This window comes from Erinaceus europaeus, chromosome 7, assembly GCF_950295315.1.
Source record: "Erinaceus europaeus chromosome 7, mEriEur2.1, whole genome shotgun sequence".
Taxonomy (NCBI): domain Eukaryota; kingdom Metazoa; phylum Chordata; class Mammalia; order Eulipotyphla; family Erinaceidae; genus Erinaceus; species Erinaceus europaeus.
In genome coordinates, this window is record NC_080168.1 from 71,870,457 (window position 1) to 71,884,885 (window position 14,429).

General features: G+C 36.8%; 1 protein-coding gene across 2 annotated transcripts in view; it reads right to left on the reverse strand.

The window, feature by feature from the left end:
- The window catches only part of ZMYM2 (zinc finger MYM-type containing 2), a 114,202-nt gene that overhangs the window by 19,669 nt on the left and 80,104 nt on the right, over positions 1-14,429 (reverse strand). For both annotated transcript variants that reach the window (XM_060194739.1, XM_060194740.1), the window contains exons 10-14: positions 12,415-12,531; positions 9,840-9,990; positions 6,337-6,509; positions 4,439-4,604; positions 3,628-3,662 (exon numbers count right to left, since the gene is read on the reverse strand). In XM_060194739.1, the coding sequence (XP_060050722.1) occupies positions 3,628-3,662; positions 4,439-4,604; positions 6,337-6,509; positions 9,840-9,990; positions 12,415-12,531 (642 nt within the window). The remainder of the gene's footprint in view (positions 1-3,627; positions 3,663-4,438; positions 4,605-6,336; positions 6,510-9,839; positions 9,991-12,414; positions 12,532-14,429) is intronic.

Below are 14,429 nucleotides of genomic sequence, written 5' to 3' on the forward strand. Positions count from 1 at the left end.
GTATGCTTAACCAGGTATACCACCGCCTGGCCCCCAACATATTTTCTTACTTATAACTTTTTTTTTTTTTACACTACCAGAGAACTGTTCAGTTCTGACTTACAATGGTGTAGGGAACGAATTGAACCTGTAACCTCAAAGCCTTAAGCATGAGAATCAGTTTATATAACCATTATGCTATCTATCCCCCCACCCTATTTTCTTAAGTATAAAGAGATAATTAATCCTCAATTACAGGGGGAAACTTTCATGAATGATTAGAGACACCAGTGTTGTAGGAGTCTCTTTCACTCCCCCTACTTCCCCCTTCCCTCTCAGTTTATCTGTCCTTATCTAAAATAGAAAAATAAAAATATTAGAAAGAGAAAGAAGTCTTATTTTAAGTATGAAAGTTTGTTAGCCCAAATTTTATGAATACTTAGGTTCTTTAGACATTTGGGGGGAAAGTTCCTGTAGTTATTATAGTCACCTGGTGCTCTAGCTCCCTCTATTGGTAACAGCTTCTACATCACACTAAAATTTACCAAAAATATTGTCAAGCTTTAAATACACAACTTTCTGATGCCTAGCAATAACAATATTAGAAACTTTTCCTCTAAAAATGGCTTCTAATATGTTTCACCACACCCCCCACAGCCATATTTGAAACTGAAGAAAAATAAAGGCCCAGTTAATACAGAAATACTGGGCCTTTGGAAAAGTCATGACATTATTTTTTCTACGTTTTTCTATGCAAGTGTGCTGGGACTTTTCCAACAACTCAATAAAATCTAAAATTTTACTGTATCCACGATGAAGTGCTATCTATCATACTGACATGGAGAAAAAGGCTTAGACTATTAACACAGCCGATTCTCAGTATCAGGGGGTAGTTAAATCTTACATAGTCACTGTGATTAACCTGGACATAATATGTATTAATGTGATATGATGTAATAAGTATAGAACTAGCTGTGAGCCTCTGGTCACATTTTCAAATGATTACTACATAGCTTGCTTCTTTTAAACACACTTCATATTCATTAAGATTTTGTTTACATTCCTTAGAAACAATTATGTGATGTTTCTTTACAATACAAAGATAGCAAAATAGAGAGTGTTCATCATTCTATTTCTCAGTGTGGATGAAAGAGTCTAGCACTGGAGTGGGGAGATAGCATAATGGGTTTTTTTGTTTTTTAGCACTGGGCTTATATATATATATATATATATATATATATATATATATATTATTTATTTATTTCCCTTTTGTTGCCCTTGTTGTTAGCATAATGGGTTTTGCAGACAACTTTCAGGCCTGAGACTCCAAGGTCCCAGGATCAACCCTCAGCACCACCATAAGCCAAAACTGAGAAGAAAATGACTCTTAGCATAAATAGATTATAGAGTATTTTTACATACTTCTGAGTTATATAATTTAAAACATATTTTTTCATAAGGAGGGGCTGGGAAAGTGTGCAAGGCAAAAGCACTTTTACTTCTCTAGGAGTCTATTAACATAAAAATAGAAACAGTACAATGATGTAAACACCTTAATATTTCTTTTTTATCAGCAATCTTAAACTGATAATGCATCAAAGTCACCTGGTGATTTTCAAAAAAAATAACAGAAAAAAAAAAAAAAAAGGCCAAGTGGGGAGTTGGGCAGTAACGCAGCGGGTTAAGCGTAGGTGACGCAAAGCCAAGGACCAGCATAAGGATCCTGGTTCCAGCCCCTGACTCTCCACCAGCAGGGGAGTCACTTCAGAAGCGGTGAAGCAGGTCTGCAGGTGTCTATCTTCCTCTCCCCCTCTCTGTCTTCCCTGATTCTCTCCACTTCTCTGTCCTATCCAACAATGACATCAATAATAATAATTACAACAATAAAATAAAAACAAGGGCAACAAAAGGGAATAAATATTTTTTTAAAAAAAGGACAAGTAGATAGGCAGACATCAACTCATATCTGCAACCTTGTGAGACTTACTATAACTTCCAATGGAGGGAATGGGGAAAAAAATAATAAAAGAATTTCATGAGCTGGGTGGTGGTGCACCCAGTTAAGTGCACATAATACTAAGTGCAAGGACCTGGGTTCAATATCACTCCCCACCTGCGGTGGGAGGTGGGAGTGGGGAAGAGCACTTCACAAGCGGTGCCGCAGGTCTGCAGGTGTTTATGTGCTTATCGTTCTCTTTCTCCCTTTCTGTCCCCCTGCCCTTCACAATTTCTCTCTATCCTATCAAATGAAAAATGGAAGGGAAAAAAAAAAGAAAAAAGTGGATTCACAGTGCCAGAATTGAGCAACTGGAAGCAAAAACAAAAACAATTTCTGGATGGGGGCCTGTTCTATTAAAGACTTGAACTTCCCTTGATAAGAATGCTAGAAACATTAGTATTTCTACTCTACATGGGTGATTATCAAACTCTCAGCATACAGAACCAGGCTGCTTGCAACATGTGAGAAAGCACTGATTCTTCTCAAGGGTCATTACACATACATTGCCATGTCCAACCTACACAAACCTTACAGTGCTACCTTTAAAGCGGCGTTTGCTAAGTTTTACCAAATAGGAGGGGTGGCGATATTTTAAAAGTATTTATTAAACTCAGAATCTCACACGTCCTAAAGCTTTACAACCCTTTTTAAGAAAGGAATGCATGAGACATTAATCATATCACTCAGCTTAGTTGTTTACCCTCATTCCCCCTAATTCTAACACACACACACACACCCTTTGCAGTTATTCCTCCTCTCCATTCCTGCTCCTCTTCTATTTCAGAAGTTTGTCCACAGTCACCAGAACAGACCTGCAGCCACTCATTTCAAACACACTTTCACTGTTGTCTTCAAGATCAAGCCACTGTGGGCTTCAACCCAAATGTCATTTTTACCTCCCCCCATATGGGTAGAGCCCAAAATAATTCATCACTATATGCCTGGAAATACTTTTACTACTTATATTTACTGGGTATGAGACAGAAATTGAGAGAGAGGAGGGGAGAGGTAAGGAGAGACAGAGAGACTTGTAGCACTGCTTTTCTACTCATGAAGCTTTCCCCCTACAAGTGGGGACTAGGAGCTTGAATTTGGGTTCTTGTGTTTTGTAACATGTGCACTCAGGCTAGATAGACAGCATAATGGTGATGCAAAAAATTTTCATGCTCGAAGTTTCAAGGTCCCAGGTTCAATCCTCAGCACCACCATAAGCCAGAACTGAGCAGTGCTCTGGTCTTTCTCTTTTATCTTTCTCTCATTAAAATAAAATAATGGGAGTCGGGTGGTAGCGCAGCAGATTAAACACAGGTGGCGCAAAGCACAAGGACCAGTGTAAGGATTCCAGTTTGAGCCTCCAGCTCCCCACCTACAGGGCAGTAACTTCATAGGTGGTGAAGCAGGTCTGCAAGTGTCTATCTTTCTCTTCCCCCCTCTGTCTTCCGCTCCTCTCCATTTCTTTCTGTCCTATCCAACAACAATGACATCAATAATAAATACAATAAAACAAGGACAAGAAAAGGGAATAAATATTTAAAAAGTAAAAATAAAATAAGTATTTTGTCACAAATTTAGATTTATAAATTAAGACTATTTTCTGCCCCCATATTATAAAGATCAATTACTTAGCACTGGACTTAAGCGATACTTACTGTCATTTTGGTTCGGGATGTCTGGCAACCCTGGTCTGAAAACATAAACAAATTAACAAATTAGGACTAACACAAATACTAATTTATTGACAAGTTTGTAAGTCTGCATTTCTCATTACATTTTTTTAAATAGGAATTGAGAAAAATGTTTCGAACTACTTTTTAAAGTAAAGAATATGATATTCAAGTGCTGAGATACAGAGTTAACTTAGAGAAATTACCTCCTTCCTCCTCTTTTCCCCCTGAAAGAGTACAGTGTTTGGGGAGCAATAGTATGGTCTTAGATTTAACTCTTAAATAAGCTGACATTATCTAGAGAGTTTTTGTTTTCCTTCCTAACTAAACATAGACAAATTGACAGAGGATTTTTATTTAGAATTAGAGAAAACACATGGTAGACAGTTTCTAACCCCAACTAGAGTGTTTCTTCAGCTAGCACTCAATGTTAAAAGGGAAACAAAGGCTCAGGAGATGGTGCAGTAGAAAATAGTCATGGACTCTCAAGCATGAGGTCCCAAGTTCAAGTTTCAGCATCCATGTGCCAGAGTGATGCTCTCATGCTTTCTCCTATAACTATAAAAGTAATAATGATAATAAAAGGGGAGTAAAATAAAAGTCAATATATCTATAGAAACATCATAGACATAGAAACATAACTTCTACCCAGAAGCAATAAAACTTGCTCTTGAATGTTCTCCAATATCAACTACTTATTCACTACTATCACATTGAACTCAGAACCAAGATACTAAACACCACCATATGTTTTTGGTTGTTTTTTTTTTAAGTCAATAAGGAAAGGATTCCATACCATAATGTAAGTTTTCAGGTCCTTTCTGAGTTGTCATATTGGGCTCATTTTGCTGACAGTAGAAACGTAGTAAGCAGTGCTGATCACAGAAGTGTTTCATTTCCCCACGCCACTGCACTCTTTCTTTAAGAGTTCCTTGAGATTTACAACAGTCACACCTTGCAGCCTATTCAGGAAAAGGACAAATTTACAACTAAAAGACAGAAGCCACCAGGTGGTGGTGCACACCGTTGAAAGCACACATTACCATGAGCAAGCACTCAGTTAACACCCTACGCCCCACCTACAGGGGTGAAGCTTCAAGAGTGGTTAAGATCTTCAGGTGTCTCCCTTCTTCTTTCCCTCTCTTTCCCCCCAACTCTAAATTTCTCTCTGTCCCGTCAAATAAATAGAAAGGGAGAGAAAAAAATGGCCACCAGGAATAGTAGTAGATTCGTGGTGCTGGCACTGAGTCCCAGTGATAGCCCAGGTGGCAAAAAAACAAAACAAATACTTAAGTAAATAGAACGGAAAGATTTAGAGGCATCTTAAACACATGTCCACAAGTTCATCACTGTTCAAATGTGATGATACAAGGTCTAAGAGATCTGGTGGTGGCACACTTGATTGAATGAGTATTATTACAATGCACAAACATCCTGCTCAAGCCGCCAGTCCCCACCTGCAAGGGGAAAGCCCTGTGAGTAGTAAAGTAGTATTGTCAGTGTCTTTCTGTCTCCCTAGCTCCCCCTTCCCTCACTATTTCTCTCTGTCTCTATCCAATAAATAAGTATTTTAAAAAATAAAATTAAATCTGGACAAAAGAAATAACAAAATTTTTTGCCCCAAGTAACTAGTGCAATTGACAATACGTAAAATTTAAAATCCACAGTAAAAAAAAAAAATTTTTCTTTAATAGTGGGAACTGGGGAAGACAGCAAAAAAACTTGCATGCCTGAGGCACTGAAGGTTCCAGGTTCAATTCCTACAGTTCTCCTAGTAACATCATTTTAAATCAATCACTTTTATTAAGGGAATTAAATATTACACTACATATTTCAACTGAGTTTATTGTTTTTCTCTTCATATTTCAATGGTTTTTACTGTTTGTTTCTGAAATAGTACTACACAATTTTGAAAGTATGATGATCTGATCTTACACACTTGAGAACTACATGCATAATGATGTTTTCGTGCTGAGATTTTAACATAGGGACTATCAAAACTAATCAAAGCTCCATGGCTCTGGAGGTGGAGGAATTATCAAAATTAGCCAAAATTCCATGGCCCTAGAGGTGGCCCAGTAAATAAAGCATTAAGACTCTTAAGCATGAAACTTCATGCTAGTTTGACACCCAGCATATTACGCGCCAGAGTGATGCTGTGGTCTTCTCCCTCTCGTTAAATAAGTCTTTTCCTTTAGAGACTAACAAAATCTCAAATATACATTTTCTGATCTAGGAAGAAAAGGAAAGAGTACAAAGGATCAAATGGGATTTATCCAAAGTTTAAAATTAAATGTTTCTGGTCTGTTAAGCCAGTGTTCTTTGAATTTGATACATTTCCAAAATTCACTAGAGTGAAAAAGAACAAAAGCTTTTGAACATACCCTAAAGTATCCAAAGTGATTACCTTCGGCATTGATAGTCATCAAAAATATTTTTTAGCGAAATGAAACACGTTCTACAGAAATATCTTGTAAAAATTACAATGCTAAAAATACAGGTGTCATGTATGTAGCTTTTGGTAATATAAAAACACTGCATGTTATGCAATATAAAACAAAACAAAATGACAAGAAATTGAATCATATAATCCAATGTGTGCACATGTATTAAATAAATATGGTGTTATGTCTGTAATGGTAATAATTCAAGACTGATTAAAGTAGCTGTTGCACTAGGAATTGCGTGACTTGCCTTATAGTACCAATCCTGAAATTTTTTACAGCAGTCTTCACTACAGAAATCTCTCACAATACCATCAAGCTCTTTAGTTGCTCCTTTCTTACAGAGTTGAGAGCAATAGTTGCATGTAACACACCTCAATCCTAAACGTCTTGCAAAATCCTGTTTATACAACAGTTTGCAGCCTGAAATACACAAGGTTTTAATATTAAAGCAACACCTAAAACAGATTATTAGCTTTAGAAAATGTCTATAAACTCAGGAGCCTCTGTTCTCTCCTGATCAAAAAGAATCCAACCTGAAAACTGAAAACAGAAATCTTGTATTAGACATGATGTGGGTTAAAAAAAAAAAAAAAAAACGCTTTAAGACAAATTTTATAATGGCTCCGAATTTTATTTGTTCACTTTAAACTTAATCTTGCTTAAATGTCATCGGTGCAATACAAATAGACATTTTAGAGAAACTCAACATAAGGCTATTGAAAAGCATTGAGTGTATATAGATATATTTAAGATTTAAATAACTAGGCATTTTAGCCAAATGTTGTAGTCTTACCTGTCTCTGCTACTACCTATGTGGACCTTCTGGGAAGCAAAAATATTTTACTGAATTGTCCAGAGAAATCATTCTAATGAAACAGTCTTCGGTCAGAGAGATAGCTCAACAAGTGAGGCACGTGCCTTGACATGTTCTCAATAGGTTCAAGCCCCGGCACGATGTACAGATAGCTTTGGTATTGTGTATCTCTTCTTTCTCCTTTTATCTCTCTCTCTCTATCTCAATGAAAAAGTAGCCCAAAGCAGTGGAATAGCACATTTGAGGTACTAGTTACACAAAAATAAATTTTGATGTTTGTTACCTATAATATTAATGTACTAAGTGCTTTTATATATCAGTCTTACATATTCCCTATTATACAAGGACTGAAATTATCTTATCCTTGTTAATGTATACTGCATCACTTAAGACTAACTTTCTGGGGCCAGGTGGTGGTGCACCTGGTTGAACACACGTTACAATGCACAAGGACCAAGGTTCAAGAGACCAGTCCCCACCTTCTGGGAGAAAGCTTTGCAAGTGGTGAGGCAGTGTTGCAGGTGTCTATCTCTCTCCCTCTCTATCACTCTCTTCCCTCTCAATTTCTGACTTTCTCTACCCAATAAATAAATAAACATAATTAAAAGTTAAAAAAGTTAAAAAGAACAACTTTCCAGGGTTGGCAAAATAGCTCACTTGGATGGTGCACTGCTTTGCCATGTGTACAACATAGGTTAGAGCCCTGCTCCCACATAGGAAGCTTCAGTGCTATGGTCTCTTTCACTTTCTCTGTCTTTAAAAAAGGAAAATTACTTTCTGTGAATGTCTACTTTAATCCTAGTTCACCTCTTCTTGTGTGTTCAAATTACATCCTCTCCACAAACTGTGCTCACCAATCCAGCTTCAAATAACTTTTTCTATCTAATTGTCATTGTATCCAATGTAATTTATTGTAAATTATTTATCATGCTATATTATAACTTCTGTTATCTTCTGTTTTAAAACATTGTGAAATATTTTACCTTCATGTATCTTGCTAACTAGGCCTTGATAGTAGGACCAGGTGGTAAATGTTTTGTTATTTCTAACAAGTTCCAGCAGGAGACTAAATGTAATCAGAGCACAAAATGTATTATTAAATGTATTTGTTAAAAGGAAGAATACACATCCTTTTCAAACTTTTTTGGCTACTCAAATTTTTGCTATGCTGATTGAAATTCCATTAAATACAGATTATTTGCTGCTAACTATTCATTTTCAAGTAAGTAAAGTAAAATCCTAAGTAACAGTCAATAAAAGAGCTAACCTAGTAGAACACACACACTACCATGTGCAAGGTCCTGGGTTCAAGACCCTGGTGCACCTCCAGAGCAGAAGCTGCACGAACAATGGAGGAGTAGCATAGGTCTCGTTTTCTCTGTCTCTCTCATTTTCTCTATTTCTGTTTCTCACCCTCAATCAAAAGGGAAAAGAAAAGAAAAAGAGCTGATGAGAATGGTAGAATCATGCAAGCACTGAATGCCAGTGATAATCCTAGTTGGGGGGGAGGCACCAAAATGATCAGTAAAATTCATATACTCCAAATTACTATTATTGATAGGTATGGCATTAGCCGCAATATGAATCAGATACAAAAGTCCAGGTGTTTAAAACAACAAGGGCAACAAAAGGGAATAAGTAAATAAATAAATATACATATAAAAAAAAAGCCCAGGTGTAAAGTGTTATTATGAGAAATTTTTTTCTTTTCTTTGCTTTTAAAACCACAGCACTGTATAGCTCTGGATTAGGCAATGCTGGAAATTAAATCTGGGGGCCTTCTAGATGTGGACATGAAAATCTTTTTGCATAACTATTATACCATCTCCCCAACTCAGGACCAATATTTTCCATAAAACATTATAGCGCCTTTCATTATAGAGTTGATCACACTTGCCCTTCAAAAACAGCAAACATGATTACCTTTTATTCCAGGAGAAATAAAGAAATAACTTATAGAGTTAAAGTTATATAAATAAAAACACTTTGCTTTATAAGCATCAGCCTCTAACATTCCTAACCTTATATGTGAAATGGAAGCAGTAGCTGAATAAGCTGATAAATCTTTTTATACTGCTGCATTCTCACTATCGGCATTTAGGATTTCTCAATTTTTTTTCTTCCCCTTCAGGAAAAAAACAGATATAGGTAAAACCTAATTGGAAAATTATAGATGATGATAATAGTAAAATTTACACTTCAGTGCCTATGGTCAAAGAAAAACAAAAAGTCATAGCTCAAAGTAAGAAAGGTACCTTGGAGGGAGAGTAATAGTCATGAGAACCCTGAATCCATAGTTACAGCTCTGATTCCTATCCCCAAAGAGTTAGAGTGAAAGCTAGAGTTCACTTTTATAATCTGCTGTTGCCTAGCATGAAAGCCAGGTATGCAAATTACAGGTAAGATGAGAAAGAATTCTTCAGTGTAGTATAATAAAAATCAGTATTTCTCTGACATTTCAAATTGAAAGCCTAAAAGTACGTGCATTCATTTAATGTCATATATGATTTTCCTTCTGATATACTTAATACTGTGGTAGACTAGGCAGTAAGTTGGGCAGAGAAATAGATCTTGTGGAAAGTTAATTCTAATCTATTTGGGAAAATTAACTTTCAGGTAGTATTTTGTGCGTTTACAAATGACAGACTATGATAATGCTTTTTATTTTATCCTGAAAATTTTTTTATACTTTAAAAACAGGCAAACCAATTTGTTTATAGAGAGGAGAGGGAAAAAAACTAAACTTGAGGTCATGGTCTACAAATACTTAGCAAATAAAAAACCAGAATAAGTCACCCCAAAACTCAACTTTTTATTCTTGTTCAGCTACACTAAAATTTGTAAAGTTACTCTGGACATATAACATTAAATATTTTGACAATAAAGTAGCATTGGATATGAGCAAATGTTAGGAACAACACTTTGTATTGACTTGCCTTCACTACAGAAAGGTCTCTTAACGCCAGAGAAATTTACAGTTTCATGAAGAGTCTTCTCCTCTTGACAGTATTCGCAATATGTAACTATGCAATGCAACTTCTTATAGTCATCTGAACAAGTTTTGCTGCAGAATTGATGCACTTTGTTCTAAATGCACAACAGGAACCTTGGTGAGTACATTACAGCTACCTCAAGAACAAGTTTCAGAAATAAAAACAAGGCACTTTAGCAGAAACAAAGTTAAATAATTTACCTACTTACTGTTATAATCCTCAGAGATGCATTTCCTATAGGCCACAGACACCTAGTTTAACTAATTCACAAAATTCAATACTATTAACTACTCTAAAATTACTCCGTGGTGAAAGAGTAAAACAAGTCTGGTGTTGCTAACAGAACTGGAGAAATGGAAAGAAAACAATGGAAGATAAAACATGGGTAAGGTACAAAAAAAGTGAGCATTATGACATTATAATATCCCCACTCAAAAAGAAATAATCTTTTGAGTATAATCAAATAGGCTCAATCACATCCCTATGGCAGTTTAATAGTAACAGACTTATTATGGATAAAAGTATTCAATTTGGGGACATCACTCAGTGCACTGCAAGGCTTGAGAGTGAGCTGGTTCCTTTACATGGAACAAGGTTAGTAATTACTTAGGCATCCATCCTGGTCCCAAATACACAATAGACAGAACTACTTTTAAATATCTAGTCAAGCAGGAGCCAGTCAAAACTTTTAGGGAGGTGGCTTTTCCACTCTGTTATTATGAAGGATATGAACTAGTTCTAGATTGTCTAAGTAATGCATAGCAAGAATATCAGAAGACTGGGGAACAGGTGGTGGCGCACCTGGTTGAGCGCAAATGTTACAATGCGCAAGGACCCAGGTTTGATCCCCTGATCTCCACCTGCAGGGGGAAAGCTTCACAAGTGGTGAAGCAGGCCTGCAGGTGTCTCTCTTGTCTCTCTATCACCCCTTCTCGAGTTCTACCTGTCTCTACCCAATAAATAAATAAAGATAATTTTTAAAAAATTATCAAAGACCAATGTAGGGAGGATGAAAATATCTAGAAATCAACTCAAGTAGGAAAGGATTCATCAGTGGGACACTGCCCCATGACTGACAAAACTAAAAAGGAAAATGATGAGAGAGAAACCAGAAGTCTGAACCATGGAATGAGAAATGAATTCTTCTTCTGGGGGACAGGATCAACTCTCATTCCAGATAATAAGTTTTCTTAATTCCTTCTAGTGTTTTATCTCCATGTCAATAAGAGCAACACACATGGGCTACAAAAGTAGGTCAGCATTCACACGGAGATGGTGGCAAGGACTGTTGGCCATCTAATGGAATGGACATTCATATAAAAGCCTTCATTTCCTGAACAATACCATTTTATGTGCTTGCCTATGAATTCCTTGCCATCCTTTTAATTTAGGCCTTCTGTACTTTTTGTACTATGATTTAAAGAGAATATTAGTCACCAGAAATCATCACTGGGTTCAGGAAAGTCTCAAAAAAGAAAAAGAAAAAAGAAAGGCTGATGGAGATGCTCTTAAAATAACACACTGAAGGCTTTCTAGGGATGAGAGTGTCAAAATAATAGAAATGTAGATTTCAGAGCATTATAGGAATCATGTAGTCCAGTTCTTGGCATCTACAGTCTTTAGCTAACAGTCAGACAGAGGTGTGACTGACTATCAGCCAGGATTAATCAGTTCAGGCTCAAGAGCAATCCTGTTAAGTCCTTGTTTGTACAGTAATTGAATTTATGCTCCCTGTACATAAAAATGGTGAAAAGTGATGCCCAGAATATGACACAGTGGTGGAGCACAGCACTTGCAAGTGTAAGATCATAGTTCAACCCTGATTTTGATCCCCACCACCACGTGTACTCATGTGACACTTTCATTCTCTCTTTCTCACTCTCCCATTAATAAATAAATAAATGTTTTAAAACAAAGCAAAAGGACGAATGGCCGAAGATCAAACTACTCCAAGAAAATACTGAGCAGCCAAGGTTATTTTGTTTTCCATTCATCTACCTTGTACTGTCCTCTGATGGAAAGAAAATGCTAAGGGCAATAAAGTATGGCAAAGTAAATAAACTAATGAAGGCAAGAGGAGACAGGGAAAATAAAACAAATTTCTATTAGGATTCTTTTATTAAAACACAGTTATAAAATGTTAAATGACAATGTAGTGAATGACAAACAAATGCTGATATTTACAGGTAGCAAGCAATACAAAATACTATAGTTAACAGACAATATGTAAGAGAATGGGATGAGGGAGTGCTGTACAAAGAGATGCTCCAGGCATGTAGCTAAGCAAAGTGACATTCCATACACAATTATAAACACATAGTGTATAAGATATGGCTACTTGATGTAAAATCTTTGCCAGTACCACCCTCACATAAAAAAAGCAAATGATGCAATCATTACAACATCTGAAAAGATGGTCCTTACCTACTAAGAACTTGCTTCTCAAATGAAAATGTCAGTTACATTTCTAGACTGTCATTTTATTATTACAGAACATACATAATGAAATATGACTTGCCTCCCATTCCAGGATTTCTGGCTTTGAACAAAAGGAATTTTTACAATAGTTGCATTTCAACTGAATATCACTTGGCGCTACATACTGGCCATTTGGTGATGACTGCATACTTAGAGCCTAAAGCAAAGGAGAAAACAAACGTTGATAGGGATTTTAAAATTTTGATTTTTAACAGCTGTCAACTACCTATGTGTAACTATGTCCTCAGCATATAAAACTATACCTCAGAAGTTTATCTTTAACAATTGTGTTAATGCATAAAGTCAGTCTTTCACATATTCAAAGATTTTTTTAGGATAGAACTGCAACTGAAGGAGTAAGGAAAACAGCAAAGTGCAGGACTTGCAGAATTATTGCTACATAGTTAAAATAAAATAATTTGACAAGCGGGGGAGGAATCATACAATTCAATAGTGATTTTCTCACATCAAGATAATGTAAGCTGAACAGGTGGTGCCACACAACGTAGAATGCACATGGTACCATGTACAAGGACCCAGGTTTCAGCACCCAGTCCCCTCCTGGGGAGGCTGTAAGGCATTTCACAAGAAGTAGAGCAGTGCAGTAGGTGTCTCTCCTAGTATTAAAAAAAAAAAAAAAAAAAAAAAAGCAAACAAACAAAATGGTAACTAGGAATGATGAAGCTGGGCAGGGACCTAGTTCTAGAAATAAGCCTGGTGGCCATACGAAATAAAAAAATCAAATGAAAGAAAATTTTATCAGGTAAACCAAGTTCTAAAAAATGTCATTTTGGGGAGTTGAGTGCACACATGATGGTGCACAAGGGCACATTTTCAAGTCCCTGTTCCCATCTGCAGGAGGGAAGCTTCACAAGTGGTGACACAGGGTTGCAGATGTCTCTATCCAATAATAAATAAATGTTGGCTTTTTTTTTAAAGAATATATATTTTTTAGTTTTTTTTCTTTTTAAAATTTTATTTATTTTCCCTTTTGTTGCCCTAGTTGTCGTAGTTATTACTGTTCTTGTTACTGATGTCATCGTTGTTAGATAGGACAGAGAGAAATGAAGACAAGAGGGGAAGACAGGGAGTCGGGCTGTAGCGCAGCGGGTTAAGCACAGGTGGTGCAAAGCACAAGGACCGGCATAGGGATCCCGGTTCGAACCCCAGCTCCCCACCTGTAGGGGAGTCGCTTCACAGGCGGTGAAGCAGGTCTGCAGGTGTCTATCTTTCTCTCCTCTCCTCTCCTCTCCTCTCTGTCTTCCCCTCCTCTCTCCATTTCTCACTGTCCTATCCAACAACGACAACAACAATAAAACAACAAGGGCAACAAAAGGGAATAAATAAATAAAATAAATATTTTAAAAAAAGAGGGGAACCTGCTGTGCTACCACTGAACTCCAGTTTTGGTGGTTTTTTTTAATTAAATTAAATTAAATTAAAGGGGCTGGACAGTGGCCAGGAGTGGTGAATAATCAGGCACTATACCCCAGAGATAACTCCGGTGGCAATTAATTATTTTTTTTAATTAAAAATACTATCCTGTCCTGGTTCTCTGTTAACAGCTGAGTCGCTGCTGACCTGCCTATAAGAGTACTAACATGTTCATTCCAAGCCGAGCAATGAAAACAGGTTGAGTTGTTTTGTTTTGCCACCAAAGTTACCACTGGAGTCTTGAATCTGGGTCCTTGTGCATGACCTCAACAGGATGAGCCACCACCTGGCCCCCTAGATTACATTTTTAACTCATTATTTCCTAGAAAAAGAGATTTGATCAGAGGCACTGATAGCAGGATTTTATTTTTATTATATATTTTTAAAATATTTATTCCCTTATGTTGTCCTTGTTGTTTTATTATTGTAGTTATTATTATTGTTGTCATCGATGTTAGATAGGACAGAGAAATGGAGAGAGGATGGGGAGACAGAAAGGAGGAGAGAAAGATAGCTATCTGCAGACCTGCTTCACCGTTTGTGAAGTGACTCCCTTGCAGGTGGGGAACCGTGGTCTCGAACTGGGATCCTTCTGCTGGTCCTTGCGCTTTGCACCACTTG